Source organism: Coenobita brevimanus, chromosome 29 (genome assembly GCF_032717465.1).
Source record: "Coenobita brevimanus isolate Jiangsu-jjx chromosome 29, ASM3271746v2, whole genome shotgun sequence".
Taxonomy (NCBI): Eukaryota; Metazoa; Arthropoda; class Malacostraca; order Decapoda; family Coenobitidae; genus Coenobita; species Coenobita brevimanus.
The window spans coordinates 42,032,347-42,054,911 of NC_136982.1; the positions used below are offsets into that span (position 1 = coordinate 42,032,347).

At 39.7% G+C, this 22,565-nt stretch overlaps 1 protein-coding gene across 1 annotated transcript in view; it reads left to right on the forward strand.

Annotated features, from left to right (window-relative positions):
- Positions 1 to 15,446, forward strand: part of LOC145395061 (uncharacterized) — a 28,271-nt gene extending 12,825 nt beyond the window's left edge. Inside the window, exons 6-10 of the mRNA XM_080268816.1 lie at positions 4,868 to 4,870; positions 6,804 to 6,830; positions 10,563 to 10,695; positions 11,911 to 12,069; positions 13,381 to 15,446. Of these exons, the coding sequence (XP_080124942.1) occupies positions 4,868 to 4,870; positions 6,804 to 6,830; positions 10,563 to 10,695; positions 11,911 to 12,069; positions 13,381 to 13,515 (457 nt within the window). The 3' untranslated portion in view covers positions 13,516 to 15,446. The remainder of the gene's footprint in view (positions 1 to 4,867; positions 4,871 to 6,803; positions 6,831 to 10,562; positions 10,696 to 11,910; positions 12,070 to 13,380) is intronic.
- Positions 15,447 to 22,565: the final 7,119 nt, after the last annotated feature.

Sequence of the window (22,565 nt, forward strand, 5' to 3'; positions counted from 1 at the left end):
CATTAGATAGATATATAGATCAAAATACCAGCAATACTTCTTCATTCATTGTGATAAGACCCTTAGTTCATTGTGAAGGTATGGATGAGAGGCTTTGCTCAACTGTGTGAGGAATAATACATCATGGCACTGTTACTTGTGTGGTTTGGAAAAGCTTTGAATTATACTTTGTATGCTAACTTGGCCTAAATTTGCAGCCTCCTTACCTTGAATGCTGAGTTGTAGCAGTAGATTAACACAAGCATATGATGTTAGTCAAAAATGAGTGCAATGGAAAGGATGTAGAGGTGCAGCATTGTCTTTTTCTGCCATTGATCTGCAGGAGATAAGTTTCAGACAGATGAAAGTATTGGTGAGGTTAAAGTGAAAATAGTATTCCAACAGCATATCTTTGGTGTAAAAGTCTGGCCACAACTTCTCTTCAGCCAAGGGTAGGAATAGAGGATGTGGAGGGAGTATGGGTTATGGCTGCACTGATATATTATGTAGCTTAGAGCATTGTCAGATAATTTATATTTCATACCCAGATTTTATTCCTCTTGCAAAATGATCATGCAGTTCATGCAGGTGACATAGCAGACACTTGTTCCTAAGTATTTAAGTGAGAGATTTAGATATTTAGTAAGGCAGAATCTTTACCGTGACCCTCTTCTTCCTGATTATCTACCTTCAGACAGTTATATTCAGCTAAGGAGAGAGTTTTTGAACCATATGGGTTAGATATAGCCTTCATAAACCCAGTACTCATCAGATACTCTCAGGCTGAATATAATTATCTGGTTGCAATAAGAGTAAAATAAAATCTGCATTTTCAAAGTGTACTGTAGGTGTTAAAAACAAGCAGCAGGAAGGCACACACTCCAGCAGAGAAGTGTTTGGAGAAGTTAGAATAATATATAGCTACATGTAAGTGCAGTATTGCTAAGTGCCGCTTCTGCAAGGTAATGTAACTTCGCACTTTTTTAAATAGCAGAATATTCCAGCCATTTATGATCTGCAGAATAGATTTACTCTGATGCATAGAATAGATATGTAGAACTAAAGTTAGATATGATGAACCATTCTGCTCAAATATGTACAGATTTGATAAATAAGATCGTTACTGGCACTCTATGCTGCTCGGAGTGACCACCTTCTTAAGTACGGTAGCTATCCTTGTCTAAGCTTACAGAATTGGCTGGATACATGCAATCCATTAAGTACTGTATATGATTGTGAACCAGGGGCCACCCTAAATGCAATCGCTTTTGACCCTCTTGCAATTAACCCTTCTTAGTCAATTGTATTGGTAATCTCTTGAACTCAGGCATACTGACTTCTTGGTGAAAATGCCAGTTTTATATGTAAGAATAGACAGGGCATTGGTTTTTCTTATGCCAAGGAGTTTAACCCAATTTTTCATGAGCTGAATGAGCAGTACTTAATAGGAAGTAATGAGAGACTGATGTTAATGGCACTGCCTACCCAAGACATTATGAGATGAAATCCTAAAGATTAAGAGAGAGATGGATTTATGGTAGGGAAAAGCTTCGGTGCCTAGTTCTTCCATGGTTGTTGATGAAACTTCATGACCTGTGGTGCACTGGAGTGATTTATCTGTAACTCATATAGCCCAGGATGTCATACTTAACCTGATAATCATCTGGCATCCATCAGAAGAAATATAACAGGTGTGCCTGGGCTGTAAGGATTAATGTACTGTGCTGTTAAAGGTCATACCATGGCCTAAACTAAGGTGACATGACCCAGATTTAATTTGCCTGAACTCATCTAAGCCATATTTACCAATATTTGTATTATAGTATGGCCTAAACTGAAAATAGAACAAATACCAAATAACCTATTCATGGATTAAACTTAAGCAAATAATAGATCTAATTTAGTTTAACCTATTTACATATTAAATGTAACTATTATAAATGTAACTAATACAGATCTATTACAGGCATGGCCTATTGGCATTTTAAGTTTAAGGTATTAACAGATCTAATGCAAATTTAACCTATACATTACATGTATTGAACTTATACTAGGATTATCTCGTACCTAACAGTACTCCTTGGCTGCTCCAGTCAATATTTGCAGACATCTAATGAGAGTACAGTATTTTAGAAACTTTTTTTTTTTTTTTTTTTTTTTTTTTTTTTTTATATAAATAGATTGTCCCCCTGTTAAGAAGTTATTTATTATCTGGGAGTCTTAATGGGCATGAGAGATAAAAATTAACATTTATATTTATTTGGTCCTGTATTAACTCCTTATCAGGTGACATGTTTTACTAAATTATTCTTGTTATCTCCAGATAATTTTGTTTAGCTTGGGAGAGACTTTCCGAGATGTTTGTTAAATATAGCCTTCATTAATCTCTAAGCTAAATAAAATTGTTTGGTGTAGGCATGATTAAAGTATAAAAGTTGTCACCATATTGAAGAGAGTAGTTGAGGTAGAGATGATTCACTGTTTAATCATTTTATGGCTGGTTGTATGGCTGGAGAGGGACACCTTCATGTAGTGGTGTCAGTATAACCCGGCAGCACAACTGTGTGGTTATGCAAATGTCCCTTGACTATTTCTGTGTCCCTTGCTAGGAGGATAGTGGCGGCTGGAAAAGGGCAGGTTAGGCGTGCAGTCCATTGAATTCACATTTCAGATGAGACTAGGATCAAAACAACATTGACAAGAAAAACAACAGCTGGTTTTGAAACCATTGCGAAAGTTATTGTAGTTTGTTTCTCTGAAGACATTTGTGGGTTTGCTTATCCACACAGCTTTAACCCTTTGCCTGCCAAGGTTTACCCAACAGATTAATACAAGTATCAAATATCATGTGGAATATAATACCTAAGTACATTCATAGCAGGGAATGGGCTGATAAGATCATTTGTAACTCCCTTAAGTCTGGTGATGCATTTTTAGTTTATTCTTGCAACTTCTGGATTATATTTAACTCAAGAAGGTCACTTATTGAAGAGGTTAATGAGGGCTTTGTCTAGCCCGTCCACTTTTAAAGTTCAGTCTTAAAGTGAATAAAGTAGTCTGATGGCAAAATATAATACAAAATTCATCACCAGATTGAAGGGTTTTGTACAGTTTATTACTGTATAATGATGAGATTAGCTGAAAAGGAAAATCAAATTACGGTATATCCGTAGTTGGGAAAGGGTCTACCATGCATTTTTGTGAAAAGGGTTGCATAACATTTAGTTATTTTACTAACTGTTAGGTAGTATTTTTTGTGTAGAGTAGTGTGTAGCAATTTGGAGGCCTTAAATTTCTAACATTGTTAACACAGCACTTGTTGTATGTATATCAATTGGGATCAGATGTAGCAGTTACCATGAATTAGTAATACTTTCTAGTTACGTGTATTGTCCTGTAGAAGGTCTGCAGCATAGATGTGAAATTCATTTGAGATTTAACTCTTGTCAAAGGGGCTTTTCTAAGCTGAAGAAAATTATCTGTCAGTAGCAAAAAAAAAAAAAAAAAAAAAAAAAAAAAAGCCCTCTGCAGCTCTTGAAGGAAAAATATGGTATAGGTAGGTTACATAAGCTGATAATTTCAAATCATTTATTCCATATTGACAAGCAGTAAACCACAAAGCTGAGCTACATCTGTCCAGACCTTGATCTTGTGGTTTATTAATGTGTACATGAGGTTCTGTTTATAGATTACAGCACTTGTAGGAATTAGCCTACATGCATTGTTTTATAATATTTATGTCATCCTGCCATGTACTTTATAGTAATCACAGTTTTACTAGTGTTCACTCTTAGTTTTGAGGAAAGACTAGTTGGTAATGTTACAGGTCTGTAGTCTCAGTGATTTTTAACATTTGTAAAAGCTTCTGTGATAATTATTGACTGACGTATACTTCCCTTCTTACAAAATGAAACCGGTAATTGGGGTATTTTACTGTACTGTAAAATTTAAATGCTGTTTGCAAGTACATCACATATATTTGGTGTACTTTTATTTCTGGCACTGATGAGGAGCCTACAAGTGGTGGCATGGTGCATCCTTAATGCAGCAGCTGCAGTATCCACTCAGGAACTAAACCTCATATTTCCTCGCACCTCGTTCTAGGACGGACCACCCTAATGAAACACTGTCTGCCACAGAGGGGTGCTGGATCCCAATGTGATATATGTACTGTAGTGCACTGTACCTGTAGGTTAGTCCCATAGAAGCACTTGCTTACCCGTCTTTGACAGGTCTGCTCAGCCAGACACCAGAGTTGAGCAACAACAACAACAACTTATACTTCTTGTAGAAAAACCTTATTAGTTCATAGCTTTAAGCAGTAGGTGTTAAGGATATTATGCTGTTGAAATATTTAATTAAATACATAGCACAGCAGTTAAAGAGAAAATACTGGTAGCTATAACAAGGGTTGATGGAGTAGAATTATCTTCTGTCTCTCATTTACTAACCAGTTCCAAGCTTTAGTTTTTTGTCTGGTGTTCTTGATAATGAATCTCATACGTATTCATTTATTCATTGAGAAATATTTTGCATTTTTCTTAGAGAATTTGTTTGTAAAATATCATGAAATCTTCATCCTTTGGATGGGAGAGGTGTCCTTCAGCTAAACAAAATTACAGTAATCCTTCAGTTATCCAACGTAATAGAGCCAAAGGCATGTCTGGGTAATGGCTCTGTTCGGATAATGGACTTCGCCCCTGGCCCCCATTCATACATAACCTAACTTTGAAAGCCAGTGTAAAAGGCCGCTACATTACATCATACAACACTTGTTCCTGTTGTTTAACACTACTCTGTCTGGTCAAGCAGTCCCATAAACCACAGCTAAGCAATTACCATGGTCAAACAGAACCATCAACCATAGACAAGCAGTCACCACTGCAAGGCCGTACCCCGCAGTGACATGAAAAAACCTTGAGAAAACCAGCTACACACAAAAAATGCCGTGGATACACAAACCATAATGGTAAAATGGAATAAAGTCATGGTAAAATAGAACAAAATCATAGTACAATATGGTAAGCTAGAATAAAATCAATGTAAATACTCACACTTCTTAGCTGGGCATTGTGCAAAATAACCTGCTAGCTCCTTGACTCTGAATGTTGTACTGCGGTTGGCAAAGCTGTTGCACTGCGCAGTACATCCCATGTGATATAGTGGCGTAGTCTGAAGAGCTTAGTTGGAGTCAGAGTCAAGGAGGATCTCCGTCAATTGGGCCAGGGAAGTGGCTTTGGGATGTGGTGATGGACTGCCTACTTCAGGTGACTCTGAAGACTGCCGCAAACTCACATCCAGGGGAGACACAACAGCTGACAATGTGCTAGGCTGATGTTCCATCGTTGAAGGTGTGGTTTGACGCTGTGATGGTGTCAGAGAAGAGGTGTACTGGGTGGGGGTCAGAGGCCTGAAAAATGAGTTGATCTTGGACTGGCAATAGGAGGGACAATTCAGGTGTCAGATGACACTCTGCCGCACAGAACACAGATCCTCCACAAGGCAAAGAGGCACCTTCTCTCTGTCACAATCGTGGTGCTCGGCATACTCAAGCACCTGCTCAAGGTGTTCCCAGAATGTGCTCTGGCAGGGGATGGCTGGAGTACTGCAGTTCTCCAGGTCATCCGCATTTTCCTCGTCATCCTCGTCACTCTCATCTGGCCGGACAGCAGCAACAGAAGTGGCGATCTCAATGTCAGACGCAACCTGAAAACTGGGATCACCCCCCATCCTTGTCTAACCAGTCTCTCATGTAATCAGCATCCACAGCCTCAACTGCGTTACAGAGGCAAGTGTGGAAGTCGTCCATGTCAACACCCAGAAAGTCGTGTCTGCTCTCGTGTTCCTGGAGGAGACGAGACCAACCACTTTTGAGGGTTTTCACAGAGACTTCCTTCCATGAACTCACCCAGTTGTATACTGCAGACTTGAGCTTGTAGTGCCTCCAGTGTCCTCTGCCCTTGCATGTCCAGCCCTTTACTGTACTCTACATGTCCTCGTCCTTGAGCATAGCCTTCTCCTTGTCCAGGAACCTCTGTTGGTACAGCCTCTTCATGGCCACGATAACACCCTGGTCCATTGGTTGAATCAGAGCAGTGGTATTAGGTGGCAAAAACATGCACCAAATGTGACCACCATCTACAACCAATTTCTTCTTGGAGAGATGCACGGAGGCATTGTCCAGGAGAAGAGCCTTTCCCTGGTCATAAGGGATTCCAAGTTCCTCCGTTTGATAACGGATGACCTCCTGGACAAAATGCCTATGGAACCAATCTGTGCAGATCTTTGAGGTGAACCACGCCTTGACAGAATGGTACCACACAACAGGAAGGACATCCATCCACGAAGGCAGCAGGGCTGTTTTGCTTGACCAACAATAATGGGCTTCAGCCAGTGCATCCCGTTAGGATTAGCACAGCTCAAAGCAGGTATCTGTTGCTTGGACATCTTGTGGCAAGGCACACGCTTCTTCTTCTCATCTGCCAGGGTGTTTGTGGGGACTGAGCGATAGAAGAAGCAATTTTCGTCAGTATTGTAGACTTGACTGAGTGCGAGGCCCACTTTCTCAATCAGGCCTAACAAATTCTGGCAAAATTCCTCCACTTCCTCCTCACTAGTATCCAAAGCTTCGCCATGGGTCATATAATACATAAGGCCATGTCGAAGCTTGAATCTGAACAACCAGCCTGCAGATACCTTGAAGTCTGGGACATTGTGAAGGTGGGCAAACTTCTTGGCAGCAACCTTCAAGTCAGTGCCTTGCACTAGCACACCTGCAGCCCATTGTTGGCTGTACCAGATCAATATGGAATAGTCGAGTTCAGCGTGCCAGGGCAAGCTCATAGCCCTCCGTTTGGTATTGCGTCTGTTCTACCCGCCAAGGTCTGCTGCATACTGGGTGAGTTTGTCACGGGCCTTCCTGATGTCATGTAGGGATGAACGGGCCAGGTTGTACTCCTTTAAGATACAGGAAGTGGACCATCCTGTATCAGTCTTACTCAGGATCCCCCACTTCATTTCTAAAGTCAGCACCACCCTCTTCCTTTTCCCTGGTGGGGGAATCATCATCACATACCCTAGGAAGAGGCATACGAGGAATATCAAGGCCTGAAGCAGGTAGGGAACCACCACAAAAGCCACCACGTGCACCACCGTAGCAACTGTCCAGGAGGAGCTGTTTACAACATAATCACTGTGCAGGAAATGAGACTGAGCAAGGGGGTCTCTAGTGGACATTGGGTTAACTACCCAGGCAGACATGGCAGCGCCACCGGGCTATTTCCTGCCTGTCTGGTTGGAAATTTTCGCACAACCATAATTTCAGCCCGGACACATTTTATGTGAATATTAAGGAAAAATTTAAGAATAATGGTTTCGAACAGCCAAATCACATCACCCGGTTAATGGATTGTCTGGGTAATAGTAGTCTGGATAATAGAGGGATTACTATCTCTCTTTAACCATCAAGAAAACCCTGAAGCTGACCATTGCTGTCAAAAGATAAACTGATGGAATTGAAGTAATTTTAATCTGTTGATTTTTGGGTCATTAAAATAGTATTTTTAAGTAATAGCTTTGAAGGAATTCCAACACGTGACCATTGCAAGTTGAAGCATATTTAGATCATGTAATAATATTGTACAGTAGCTTAATATAAATAACATAACCTAAAGGTCAGCAGCCCTGAGGTGAACCAAGTTAACTCTTTTGAGATGGTTCCTATAGTTGAACAATATTGTCTACATTGTGTGAGTTGGGTCAAGAGTTGAATTTTTCACACATGAATGTGTGCAAATACTGTAGGTGATTAATGACCTGAAATTAATGATGTGGAGCCATGCGGAGCCTTTTCACCCATTCCCACTACTCATTTAAACCTCTTATATGTGTTGTATTTTTGACGCAGTGTCCCCTAAAACTATTTATCCATCACCAGACGCCTTAACCCTGTAAGGGATGGCCACAAACAAAGTGCCTCCATGTCACTCTCTTCCCAGCACACACACCCCTTCTCTCATATACCTCTCTACTCCATCGCTTCACCTCATCGTCGGTCTTCCTTTCCCTCTCCTCCACTTCACCTCACTTACACACTCTAAAACTAGAATCATGAAATATTGTCCATTACTATACAGTGGTAGATATTGACCTGCAAAATTAGCATATCCATGCAGTACTTAAAAATATTCTCCCAAAGTTTGGAAATTCTCCAAAAATTATGAGATATGCAGGTTTACAGCTTCATATTGTCCGTAAAAGGATTACTTACAGTAATTTCTTTTGGATTGCAGTGGAATCCATTTGTGGTGGGAGCCTAATGACTCCATTATACTGAGGTGTATAATATCAGCAAATAAATTGTTTCAATTTGGCTTTGTTCCTGTGGTAACTCTTCCATTCAGAGTTAAGAGCTGATAATTTTGCAGTATCATAGATCCAGTACCCCATGGATTCGAGACATTTCCCTTTATGATGGCAGCTGTGAATCTGCAACATGATTTCAATATAAATCTTTATTTTAAAAATTGGTGGGGAAGTGTAGTGTCCTCTAAATTGTTCAACTGCTGCATTGGAGGTTTGGAGATTATTTTGTACTTCATCCTCAGCTTAAAATTTTGACAAGCACCATGATGATATGGTTGTTAGAAGTCTCAGGTCAGAGGAGAGCATAAACTAATTACCCACTGTTGAAATTCAGGAGGTGGCCAAAGGTTTTCCCTGTCATCTAAGTGCTGCCAGGGATGTAGGGTGAATTGTGGTCTCCTGTAGCTTAAATGATATTGATCATGGTAGCCATGCCTCATGCCTTCCTCTGCCTTGAGCCTTCCAGTCTGTAAATGAGGGAATCCATCACATGGAATATAGGAATAGAGTTATGCTGACAGTGTTCCACATATCCAGTGGTGCTCTTGTAAGGGGAGGCTACATGACCTGGAATTGTGCCTTTGGCTACTGAAGAAATTGAACTTGATTCCTTCAGTAGTATTGACAGCTATGATGAAAATTTAAAAAAATTAGAAAGCCATATAATTCATGATTAAAGAGATAATATATCTTCTAATACAGTATTTGTTCATGACTATGTGCATGTTGGAGCAATGAAGGGGCTAACAGCAGTTTTCAGCTTTACTAACCATTTCTTTGCTAACATCACTTGAGTTTTACTACACCCAAGAATCATTACCAGAGGCACACTGATTGTACCCAGCGTCAGTTTCAAGCAGAGGTGAGCATCTTAATCCCTTCTATTCACTTATGTATTATATATTTTATTTTTGCTTCTTCCAGGTGATTTTATTTGTTGGGAAAGACTTGTATTGTAAGACATTAGTAAATTCTGCAGCTAACCCCTCCATCTGGGAAAGTCTCTGCCAAGCTGAATAAATTGATGTGGTAGTCGCAAAAGTAAAATGAAAATTACGATTACGTCTTTAGGCTAAAAGTGTTAAATTTCAGTTTGTCTAAGTGATGATAAAAGAGAAATACGATCTGCATGTTACTTCAAATCTTGCACCACACTCATTGTAATGTACATAGTTAATATATTGTCTGTATGTGCTGAATGTTCATTTATGATGAAACTAAATAATAAACATTTTAATGCTGGTAATCCTTTTATTGTCAGGTGTGTTTAATTGGTAAGAGCTGATGTAGTTTAATTTTTCACTTAAGCCTTTTTATTTTTTTATTTGTGTATAAGATTTGCATAATTAACAACTTTAATCTGGGTAACATCCAATTTAGTATATTCTTGCTGCTACCAGATGATTTTATTCAGCAGAGGAAAGGCTTGTTATGTTCAAAGGGATTTATTAAGGCTGTATTTAACCCCTCCAGTTCAATAGGTCAGTCCTACTCTGAATAAAATCCTTGGGAGATGGCAAGAATAAAATAAGAAATATATCCATGGGCCAAATGTTGATTGATAAAAGCTGAAGCAGTTATTTGAATATGAATTCTTTGTTTTGGCTTTTATGTTATGGACTTTGTAAAGGATTTGCAATACAGTGTGTCTTTGATATGTTTTTTAATTAGTAGTGTATTGTTGCATTTACTACAGTACAGCGTAATACTATATTTATTTGAGTTGCGGTTAATGGGAGTACAGTAAGACATATTTTACTAAACTGTATTGTTAGTTTTCTTACTTTTTTGGTGTCCTGTATCCATTTCTTGATCCTTTTGAGCAAGATTCATTGATTTTTTTTTTTTTTTTTTTTTTTTTTTTTTTTTAAAGGCTTTCCTCGTCATAAGAATATAAACACAAACATAACTGATTGCTTTACTTTTGAAACTGTAATTTTTCTTTTTATTGGGTATTTGAAATGGCCTAAAAGGATTAATAACCAAGCATACACATGATGGTAGGTTTGATCCCAGGATGGCATCGGTTTTTAAGTAATTTAATGCCACCTAGGAAAGTAGATTGTCATCTACCCTTAAATTTACTAAAACACTCCAACTTCAGGCCCCTACACCTGAAGGGAGATAATATGTGTTTGGCCTTTAGTGTTACTGAGAACCCTGTAGTGATTCTTCATAAATTTTGTATTTGGCATTTATTGATACTGTGAACCATGTAGTGAGGCTTCTTGTATACACTATCAGCAAGTGCCTCCACATGGTAGCAGCGGAGGAGGGAAGGGCCTGCTGGGAGTGGTGGCTGGAGCAGGGACCGCCATTGCTGGCGCATTAGGAGCATCACACCTTCTTGGGGTGGGTCTTGTACCATTACTTATGCCATTTGAAAGTTTGCTTATGTGTGCCAAGTTCCTGTTAGCCCAATTGCAAAAAGGCCATTTTTTCTGTAAACACTTTTTGGGGTAAAAACAAAGAGTTTTGTTTGATCCTGTATTCCCCTCCTGAATTAGAATCCACTTGATACCATCTTGGCATCCTTGAAGATGATGTAAGTCACACTGTCCACCACCTGAGTTCCAGTTTCTGCTGGATTTAGCTTTGGTAAATGCCTTATTTTTTCTTTCCTGTTTTGGAATGTGATAAATGTTTGTGAAAATGAGAACATGTTGTGGGTTTCACTGGTTTCTTAATCCAGTATGGCAGGCATATCTTCAGTAATGTCATAATACTGACTTAAAAGATCATAATACTGTCCTAAGAACATTTTGTGTAGTGTACTTTATGTACTGTACTAACTTTGTCTAATTGTGTATGATATAAAGTGGTATCCAAATTGTCTTGCAGGAAGCAAGGGTAAGGCATGGGTTGATTTTAGACCAAATAGAACAGGTGGTATTTATTAGCATAAAAATTGTCAGTGTATGCATAGTTAAAACCAGTCTTGCTGTCAAAAAAGTCATGTATTGTGCTCTTTGATGCAGCATGAGTTCCTGAGACCCTCAAAATGAAAGACCTCAGCATATGAGCAGGTTATAACAGAGCAATAGCATTACATAATGAGAGATTTTTCTCTTGGTAAAACTTCAGTTTTAATGTAAGGTGGTGTTAGCCTTTATATAATTACAGTTGAGACTATTAGCTGTGAAGATAACTCTATTAGTATCATTAAGTTTATGGCCTGGGGGTGATGAGAACATCAGTAGTGTGGAACTATATGCCGTTGGTGTGTTATCACGTGATAATATAACTTCATATGAGTCCTGTATTGATGATCTCCTCTACAATTTTTGTTTTTCAGCTCTTGCACCTTCCTACTTTTTTTTTTTTTTTTTTACCAACTCTTCTCAATATGAAGTTGTGGACTATCATTTTGTGCTTAACACACTCCTCAACTGGTATAATTTTTATCCTCAACTAACATCTTGTCCATCCTCCTAACTAGATGAGTGGTAAGTTGTGAAAGTGATTACCAGTATATTTAACATTAGAGTACACTGGTTTCATTACTAAATAATAAATAAAGCAGTAGAGTTTGTATAGCCATTTTATACTGTAATTATAATTTTTCAGAAATCCAAGCATGGGTACCCTAGCCATGGTGGCTATGGATATGGTGGATATCCTAGTCATGGTGGGTATGCGGGCCATGGTGGTGGAGGAGGTGGCTTCATGAACAAGGCCCTTGGCATGGGCGGGGCACTGGGTGGGGCATCAATGTTGGCTAATCCGGTTAGTAACACCTAAATAACAGTTCTCAATAATGGTGCCTAGGCAGTGGTGGATCCAGAGGGATGGGCCAAGGAATTTGGACCCCCCCCCCTTTTTTTTTTTTTAATCAATGTAATTTTTGTATGCCTGCAATAAGTGTACAGAATTATTCAATGGAATACTGTTATATAGTAGATGTCTGAATGTTCATAATTGTAGAATTTGACCCTAGGTATGGGGGTTTGTCTTTTATGGAGCAAAATAAACTTATGCGTGATTATTATGAGTTGTTGGTGCTGAAACGACGTGTGTCCGATTGATTAAAAATATTAGTTTTGATTCTTCCCATTTAACCAACACCGGCTCCACCCCTGTCGTGTGTGCACCATGATGATGAAATGTGTTTTTCTTTGTATTACTAGTATTACATATAAAAAACATCAAGCAGATGCCATACTTTGTAGTATGGTTACATACTGGAGTGTAATTAGGAATCTAATGAAGACTATGTGATGTACAAGGTTAAGGTGAGTTAGGTATCTGAACATCATCAGGGAGGAAACATTCTGTAATCAGTCCTTGTTATATGTTACCTTTATTTACCTGATGTGCTAATAAATCCACAGTAAATTGCAGTAAAATTACATCTTAAAGTTCCATTGCTAAAGGTAAAACTGGTTTGCCATTTACTTCCAGTTTGTGGTACATATGATAATAAAAGAACTGTGATATTTCAGAGCACATCTCCAGTGTATTACAAAGACTCTGTATCTGTATTGTATGTTTTTTCTGGCCCTGGAGAGGGATGCCTTCATGTGGTGGCATCAGTATGATGAGGCAGGGGAGTTGCCTTATTATACAAACATCTTTCAGTCTCCTCACTGTCTTCTGTAAGGAGGATGGTGAACTGCAGCAGAAGAGGAACTTTGGCTCAAAGTCCATGGGCTTCACATTCAGATAAGCCTGGTGTTGCAACTACTGTGTGTTCTTCACCAAAATACAAGCACACTGTCCCAGTTCACTACTGCTGTATTATGTTATGCAGTACTATTAAACTGTTAATGAGCTTGACCTGCTCAAGTTCCACTGCAGTAGGCTGCTTGCTGTAGCCGATTATCTTTATTTGTCTGAACTGAATGTTTTGAAGCATCACACAGTTGTTGCTATTATTTTATTATTTTCAGCTATGAACAGAGTGAACTGTACAAATCCAATACTGTAGTTGTAATTTCCAGCAGACATGGGTGGAAAAAACTCAGGGTAATGATGATGGTGAATGGTTTTCCCATATATTTATCTATCATCTAATCCTTTTCTGACTTTCCATGGCAGAAAAAAGCAATGAAGTATGGTGTTCCATTGGCGGCGATGGGTGCTGGGGGTTACATGGTGCACAAAACGATGCGGAAAGGCTTCCACTGTGGCGGCAGCTCCTCAGGCTCCTCAGGCTCCAGTGAAGAGGAGTAGTCCCCTACCAGGATTCACAAACTTATACACAATTCCTTATTGTAACTGTGATTACTTTTCCCAGGAAGAACAAGGAAAGGAGCGTGTAGAATATCCCCGTGTCTTTTGATCATATTGCCAAAACAAAATTGAGTTGTGGTAGGGAAATGATTGTAAGTCTGTGAATACTTATGATTGGTTCCTTATTTTAACTGTGATTCCATTTACCAGGAAGGTTAAGGAAAGATGGGTGTAGAATCTCCCCATGTCTCTTAATCTTCTTGGAGAAAAAAAAAAAAAATCTGAGTTATGACAGGGAAACGATCGTAAGTTTGTGAATCCAGCCGTGGTTCTTAGCTGACCTCACACAGCACTGTCGTCTTCCTAATCTCAGTCAACAAGCCGTATTCATGTTAGCTTACTAGGCTTTCTGTCAACTCATTTATACCTTTTTATTTCAGTATGTAGTTTGTTAATATTGTCTTTTATGTTATTATGCAAGCCTCATCATCAGCAAAAAAGGTAGAAATAGTGCACTAGACAATATTTTGGATATCTAGGCAGAATAAATTGTTGACCTCTTCAGTCCAGTAATGTATTTTCTTTGTCATTCTTGCTGCCTCCCAACAATTTATTCAGTTTAGGAGAAACTTCTTAGAACTAGGGGGATTGGATATACCTTGCACTCACCCCTCACACAACAAAACATCAGCCCTAAGATGAATGAAATCATCTAGAGGTAGCAAGAATATAGTAGAAAGTATATCATTGGATTTAAGGACTTGAGAGGAGGTGTCTATAAGCCAAGAAACCATTTACAACACTGGGTGGTAACCATATAACCAAACCATACGTGCTTCCTATGTGTCAACAAGTGGGTTGGTGGAGGGTTAGTGCCCCTTCCCATAAAACAAATAACTCAAAAGTCAAATGGCCACCCCTTACGGGATTAAGGCATCTGGCAATAGATAGATAGATAGAGAGGAGGTGTTAGAAAGCATCTTAAGCTCACAAGAATATGAACCAATGAGCCTCGGAACAAAGATTATTAGAATTTTTATAAGGAGTATCTAGAGGGTATATAGTTTTGAACAAATATATATTTTTATGAAGAGTATATATATGAATTAGATATAGTACTCTGTTACCATGATGATGATGTTGTACCTTTTATTTGTTGTCTTGAAAATGGAAAACTATTAGATATGTAGCATGTAGGGTTGCAGTTCTACTTAATTTGAGTGTGTTCACAACAGAATGCGGTGCAAACAATTCTCATTAATGATTTGTTTTTATTTTATTTTTATTAATTTTATTTATTTATTTGTTTTTGTTGTTTGCTAAGTTGTCTCACGAATTATAAAGCATTTAGACGTACCACTGTCACACTAGAGTACTTTCCTCTTTCTGGGACTGTCCTCTGGTGCATGTAGGGAGATCAGGGGTGGGTTTTGGTGCCGTGTATTGATATAGTTTTCTCCTTATACAGTTTATAAACATCTGGTGGTGTAGTGAGTTAAGGCACTACAATTGCATGTGACTCATAAGGATCTGATTCCAAGGGATGGTTTGACATTATTGTTCATGTAATGCCACTAATGGGTGAGCAACTGATCACTCATACCACATCCTGGGTCACTAGACCACTGATACAGTACTACTGATTTGGATGATGGATGGAAATGCATGATATCCCATGTGTGTGTGATTGCATTTGTTCTTACCTAACTGCATTTTTTATAGGACTGAGTTGGTCTTGTATTATCATGTCTTCTGTTACTACAGAGTTTTAATGCACATGTCTTGACAAAATTTGAATGGTTTTAACCCCAAGGCACTGGGAATGTTTTGGTCGTGGCCGCCCTCGCCCCACGGTAGTATTTCCCAAAATAGCCTTTTTTCAAACCTTCATATCTGGGAAAGTATCGCAGTTTGTTTTCTTTCATTTCGTTTCTGAAGGCTCCAACTTGCATGCATTTGCCGGCCTTGGTCACCTAATGGCGGCTCTCCATGCTGCTCGATCTCTGACAGCTTCCCTATTTGGTCTCATATGCCCGAGGTCACACTGAATGACCTCGTCCCAGGTCTTTTTCAGTCTACCTCTTGCCAACCTACCCCCAACATTAACACTTCTCACTTTCTGTGCCCAGTTATCATCCCCCATCTTCTCCACATGCCCAAACCATCTCAATTCACCTTTCCTCATCACAGCACCAATACACTCCAGTCCTATCCTACCTCTCAATTTTTCCATCATAAACCTAACCCCCCCAGGCCTCGCACTCAGGGACACACTGCACATCCACCTAATCATTGCCATTTCTGTATGTTTGAGCCTGCGAATATCCTCTTCCTTTACTGCCCAGGTCTCACTACCATACAGCATTACTAAGACATGCTGCATGCAAAGGTCCCTTAGCAGGGAGGGAGAGCCCTCTCAGTGTCAGGAGAGGCAACAGCTCCCTGAACTTCTTCCAGCCATCCCTCACTCGAGCCACAGAGCTAGCTCCAGTTCCACCTCCAGCACATAACATGTCTCCCAAATAACAAATACTTTTCCACATACTCAAGAGACGCACCAGCAAGTTCAATCCTTTCTCCACGTGCTTTCTCCGACATACTGCACACATGAAGTCAGCATTATCTTGTAGTCTACATCTAACACCACTACATCTCTTATGTACTCACTTGTCACAAACACTGCGCAAGATGGAATCACTTCCCACGCCCTTGTGGCAAATCGCACATGGCCACGCTTCCTCTTCCTTGACAGTATTGCCACCAGCCCTAGATACCATCACTTTCGTTTTATATGCATTTACTCTTAAGCCCTTGTGCCCCATACCATCTCTCCACTTCCTAAATCTTTCCCTCACCTCCCTTTTATTCTCTATTATCAAAAAATCTTCAGCATACAACATCTCCCACAGGAGTCCATTTCTGAAGTCACGTCAGAGGGCTTCAGGTACTGTAATGAACAACAAGGGGCTCAAGACCGACCCCTGATACACACCAACATTCATTGAAAACTCGTTGCTTAAGTCTCCATTCCCTCTTACCTGGGTGCGAGCACCCACAGCAGTTAGGAAAACAAATTAAAGATCATGTTACTCACTTACTCCTCTTCTTGCGAATGAGAGCATCCTCAGGTCTGCAGGTGGTCTCATCGATGAGTAAGGATGTGAAGAAGATGAGTAACTTTTGGCGCTTGAAGCAGGATGTCTATGCGACCCCAACTTTGGGTTCACTCTCAACATGATAACTTCTCCACTACTAGATAAACTGGACACAGTGGTGTCCATGGCATGCCCAGTGGCACTATCGGTGGTCTCTTTCCTAGGATCCTTGCGCAGAGGCCTTGCAGGGGTGGGTGAGGGAAGGGGTCCATGTGAGACGGGAATGGAATTGGATGAGGAGGTTTCAGAAAACATAGTTCAGCACCTGGCTTAGTCACAGAGAAAACTGAGGTGGCAGGAGTCTCTCCCTACCATTTGGTGATGAGATCAAATGGCAGCCAGTTCAGACTGTGGCGGGATTGCATTTGCAGCTCCTCCCATCACCCTTTTGCGGCGACCTGTGCTGTCACCCAGCACTTAGGGGTTAATATACACAACTATATCTGGTAGTTTCTTCCAAGAGTCAGTTTTTCTCTTTTGAAAGCTGGATGTACTTCTGTGCATCTTCATCACCTCTTGCCATATAGTGTTGTCTTGCAGGTATCATTTTGTACAGTAGTCTTTTGTCAGTTTTCTCCCTTATTGTTACACACTTGCACAACATAATCATAGCTCCACGTTTCTTTGTTCCAGTGTGAGGAAATCCTGTCTTTCCAGCATGTCATCTTAATTTGAATCTCTCAAGCCATGCATCGTTTCTGTGGCTGCTCTTTGCATTTTTCAAGGTTTGTTTGTGTCTGCATTTATGAGTGTGTGTTCATTCCATTATTGTTTTCTTTCAGATCTTGAATTTATGACAATAGAGAAAAGATTTTAATGTATCAGTTAACAACTTGTATTTTTACTATCTTTTCAAAGGAAAGGCTTTAATTTTATTGTTGTCTTTAAGTATTTTTGCTAGTTTAAGTTATTTGACAATATTTTATTCTACAATGTTAAGTTAGTGTTAGCCTATTATATTATGGGATGTAATGTAGACAGAGTATAGTATATATATGTTTGCTTTATGTGATTTTTATTTGGTAATTATGCTTAGCCTTTTCAACCGAAGGACATGTTTCTTATTTTATTCTTGCTAAATAGTTTTACACAGCTTAATTTTTTTACTGGAGGGGTTATATATCACCTTCATTAACCCTTTCATTATGAGAGATCTTTCCTTAAGATGAGTAGAATTGTCTAAAGGTAGCAAGAATGAAATGAAAAATGCATAATCATATTGAGGTGGTTAATTAGATTGTTGACCAATGCATGCACTAGTCACATGTGTTTGACTCCTAAGAGGTGACTATGGGCTTTTCAATTGACCACTTAGGAGTTTTGGGCTACAAGGAAGTTGAAAATATGGAAAAGGTGGTGACAACCATCATCCACTCACTTGATGTAGTGCTGCTTACTTTTCCTCCACCTTTATCATTATTTTTCTGTGTCTGCCTTCCTCTCTTCCTATTTCTCCCATTTTCCTGTCATTTTTCATTACTCTTTTCTCTTTTTCAGGTGGCTTTACATTGAGTAACAAGCCTGCTGGTTTTCTGTAAGCCAGGAAACCATTAATGACTCTGGGTTGTATCCATATAACCAACCCATACCTGTTCCCTACATGTCAACAAGTGGGTTGGTGGAGGGTTAGTGCCCCTCCCTGTAAAATAACTAACTCAAAGTCAAATGGCCACCCCTTACGGGATTGTGGCATCTGACTATAGATAGACAGATGAATAATGTTCGTAGTACAGTATAAGTACAAATCACACTTAAAATAGATAAATATCTTATGAAAATAGCTTTGAAATTAAATCAAATACTTGCTGAAAAATAATATGTTCATTTGTCTTAAATAATGAAAGTATGATATCAAAGACTGTCTGCCTTCTCATGCTGTTTGAAAAATTGCTTATTGTTCTCCTTATTATTGACCAAATTCAAGTATGACATGCTTCAGCAAGTACATGATATCATATCAAAGCTGTTTTCACACGATACGAGTATTTGTCTGTGTACACGATTTATGCTGATGCTATGAAAATTATCAGTGTCCATATTTCCTTCCTTGTAGTCCCAAACTTGCAGGTGGTAGGTTATATGATGTCCGTGGGGAGTAGACTGGTTGTCATCTCATAAATGTACTGTACTTTAGTAGCCTAGCCTCAGGCCCCAACACTTCCAGAGGAGCAATATGGAATAGGCTGTAACCATTACCATTTACCATATTTTTCGTATGTGTTCTCATGCCTTAATTATTGACCATGTGTATTGTTTGCCATAGTTTTGAGATAGTAAATACATTATTAAAGTATATATTCATTTACTTATAATTTTTTACTTGAATCGGAGCTTATTCTTTTCAGTGAGCCTGCCACAACAGTCCTCTTTCTTTCTCACCGTTAATATGATTCGTAGACTTTAGTATAGGACTGTCTAAGATGGAGGTGAGACACCTCTCTTATGGAACATGCCATTGCTAATCTTGGTTCAGTTTTACCATCTCAGGCCTTTACCTTCCAGCTGAGGTGGTAGGTGATGGCGGTCATCATCCACTCACTTGATGTAGTGCTGCCTACCTCTTACATCACCTTGATTATTCATTTTCTGTGTCTGCCCTCCTCTCTTTCTGTTTATCCCATCCTTCCAGTCACTTTTTATTACTCATTTTTCCATTTCATATAGTTTACACAGAGTGACAAGGTTCATGGTTTCCTGTAATCCAGGAAACAATTTACAGCTCTGGCTGGTAACCATACAACCAAATACAGTAAAACCTCTACAATTCGGCAGCCTGCAAGTCGGACACCTCTACAACTCGGGAAGGCTCCAAATTAGTCTTTTAAAAAATCAAAATTCAAAAATTCCCAAAAATGCACACGTGAGAGGAAGAGAGTCGGCAAAAATCCCCCCAACTCGGTAAGATGCCGAGTTGTACAGTAATGTTTAAGTGTTTAGTGTTTAGTTCTCCAGTATAGTACAAGTGATAAATTCATTACAGTAATGGCCTTTATAGTGATAATTGTGCTTTACATAGTGTACAGTGACAAGTACAGTACAGTAAAGGTGTGCCCAAAACTGATCTTGAGCCCCCCCTAACACCTCCAAAAACTACCAAAAGTTCTCCATGCCTGGAATACACCCTACAACTGCATGGAATCATGGTAAGGCAGCTTTTACTGTTTATTGTAAAAACTTTTATTTTTTGTCTATTTTTTTCCATTTTTCCTTTCTTTTTTGTGTGTGTGCAGGGGGGGAACTTAAAGTTCATTCCTACAACTTGGCAAATAGGCTAACTCGGCAAGGCTTGCACATGTATTATGCTGAGTTGTAGACTGTAATGGGGTAATATGAAGTCTACTATGGTGCCCAAGTTAACTGGATGGAGCTGCAAATGCAGTGTCCATCCAGGAACCAAACCTTCACATACATCCCAGTGCCTTGTTGTGACAAGGTGCTGTGTGTTGCAAGGAAATATTGGTTCACTGCATCAGATGGCCTTGCGGGGGTGGATCCTTGCCTGCAGTTGATGGGTCTGCTTGGCCTGACAGACCGAGATTACTCAGCAACAACCTTCCACACAGCCTGCAATTCTTCCTGTATATTGAAGATTTTGGCACAGTCATAGGTATGTTAAAAATCAAAAGGCTGTATAATTTAACTAAATGCATTTAATGTTTTTCCCCCCTTTAATATCCCAGGCCAGACCCTTAATGTACGTCTGTTACATGAATTTGCTTGGCAGAGAAAAACATCATCGAAAATACTCCTCAGCTGTGCACTGATACGTGGGAAACTCACTCTGGCAAAGGTGAGTATGAGATAGCCTGAGTCTCTCATATTTTCTCCTTGCTTTGCACTCAATTTTGTTCTTTTTAGGTTAACCAGTCCTAGGGTAAGCCATTTGAAGCAGGTAAAGAGAATAGTCACATTCACAATCGTGGGCTGATCTTTGGAGAAAGTACTTGAACTGTTCACTCCTGTGGTTTGGTCTTGGAACACTTTGAAGGTAGTTCTCTGTGGTCTTGCTTTCTATTCCACCAGTCTTCTTACTTCAAGAATCCATTTGTGCTCAAGGAGGAGGTGAAACTGTGTGAAGTACTAGATACCATAATCATTGAAGTTCAGACTGTGGTTCTCACATTTAGTACTAGCCTGAAAAGAAAAAAAAATAGCACAGCAGACTAAGGGTAGACAATGGTAGTTTAAGCATCTGTGTAGAAATAACAGCCCCTGCATTGCACTGAAAATATAATGGCACTGAATAGGCAAACAGGGCCTTTTTCCCCTCCGTTAGATTTCCAGCTGGGATACTGGCAATGCTATGCATGGGCAGATCACCAGTCCAGGGCCATCCCCTTTGAGTTTTGTGATAAGCATGTCACATTTACGTGATTGAAGAATGCAGCTTGGGTGCGTACCCAGTGCACGTATATAATGTCATTGTTTCACCCTTACCTGGGAATAACATCTACGTTGACCATCATGAGGGTGAAGGATTTGGGTGTCATAAAAGGCCAACCAAATGTTAGCTACCCAGGCAAACAATGAGACCTTTGGCCAGGATCTTTTTACCTCACTTTTTCTGGCTGCTATATCTTATTAAATAGGGACATAGATTTGTAAACTGGCATTTCTGCGTCATAGTGTGGGGGGAATGTTTGTCAGTTGCTTTCCATGTTAGTTATGCCCTAACCTGGGTGATGAGCTGCCTGGGATACCATAGCCTGTCCTTGTGGACTTAGGAGGCCTTCTAGCACCTCTTCCTTAGCAGTTCATTTTGCATTCATCAGCATTGTGCTGTCTTGTAGTATTTATCTTGATACCAACATAGATATTAAAAAATAGCATACAAGCAGTTATTAATATAACGTAAACATAAACAGGCAAAGATGTTAAGGAAACTTCAGATCTGAAAGAGGGACATCCAGTCTTATCAGGAGCAGGTCCAGAACAAAATCCTCAGCTACCTGCTGCTGTCACAGAGGTGCACGGTTTCATTCACGCTGCTGCCTGTCGGCCTGCTGCTCCCTTCTGTGACCTCTTATGTAAAGGTGCCTCTTTCATCTTGTAGCCAATATGCCAGGAGGCACTCGTCTCTTAGTAACAGCTGCTTCTTGATATTCCCCAAAGTGACCTACCTTGATGTAATCAGGCCCTGCATGTTGCACACTGGCTCAGCCAGGAGAGAGGAGTGCAGAATACTATAATACAGTTTGTAATTTGCCAGGTGTGCACTGAAACGGTAAAACTAGCGCTGGTATGTAAAGTGAAATGCTTCAAGCCAATATGTGGTTGGAAAAAAACTCAGGTAACCACTGACCTTTATTACTAATGTAATGATGAGTATGACAAAAAATGGTTTATTAGAAACTGCATTTATCAGCATGGTGAATTGACAATTAAGTTTCATCCACGCGTGAGACAGTGCACTGCCCCCACATGAGAACACGTGCCTCCGTTTTTGCCGCTCCCTCCAACCACTCGCCTACCACTGAAAAAATCCTGCCTGTTTCTTCAAATGTTTCGCAAATGTTTTTGTTTCACACTTTTGGGGTTTCAGTGAAACATTCGGTACTGCATGTAGATCTATCTTCGAAACAGCCATACCGTGACTCTTTCTCTCTCTTTCTCTCTCTCTCTCTCTCTCTCTCTCTGTACCTACCTACCTACCTTAATCTTGTATCATATTCCCTAACAAAGCAATAAATGACCACCACACCTTTCAAAAGTTACTAGCAGTGATCGATGCATCTCAAGGTTCTGTGCTTTCATCATCACTCTACTGTACCTGTTAGGTGTCAGTGACCTACAAGGGCATATCTAGTACTGCAGGATGTATTTATCAGTAAACTGCCTGGCTGATCATATTAAAATCGAAGTAGTTTTAGACAGCAAAAGTGAAAACAGTTTTGA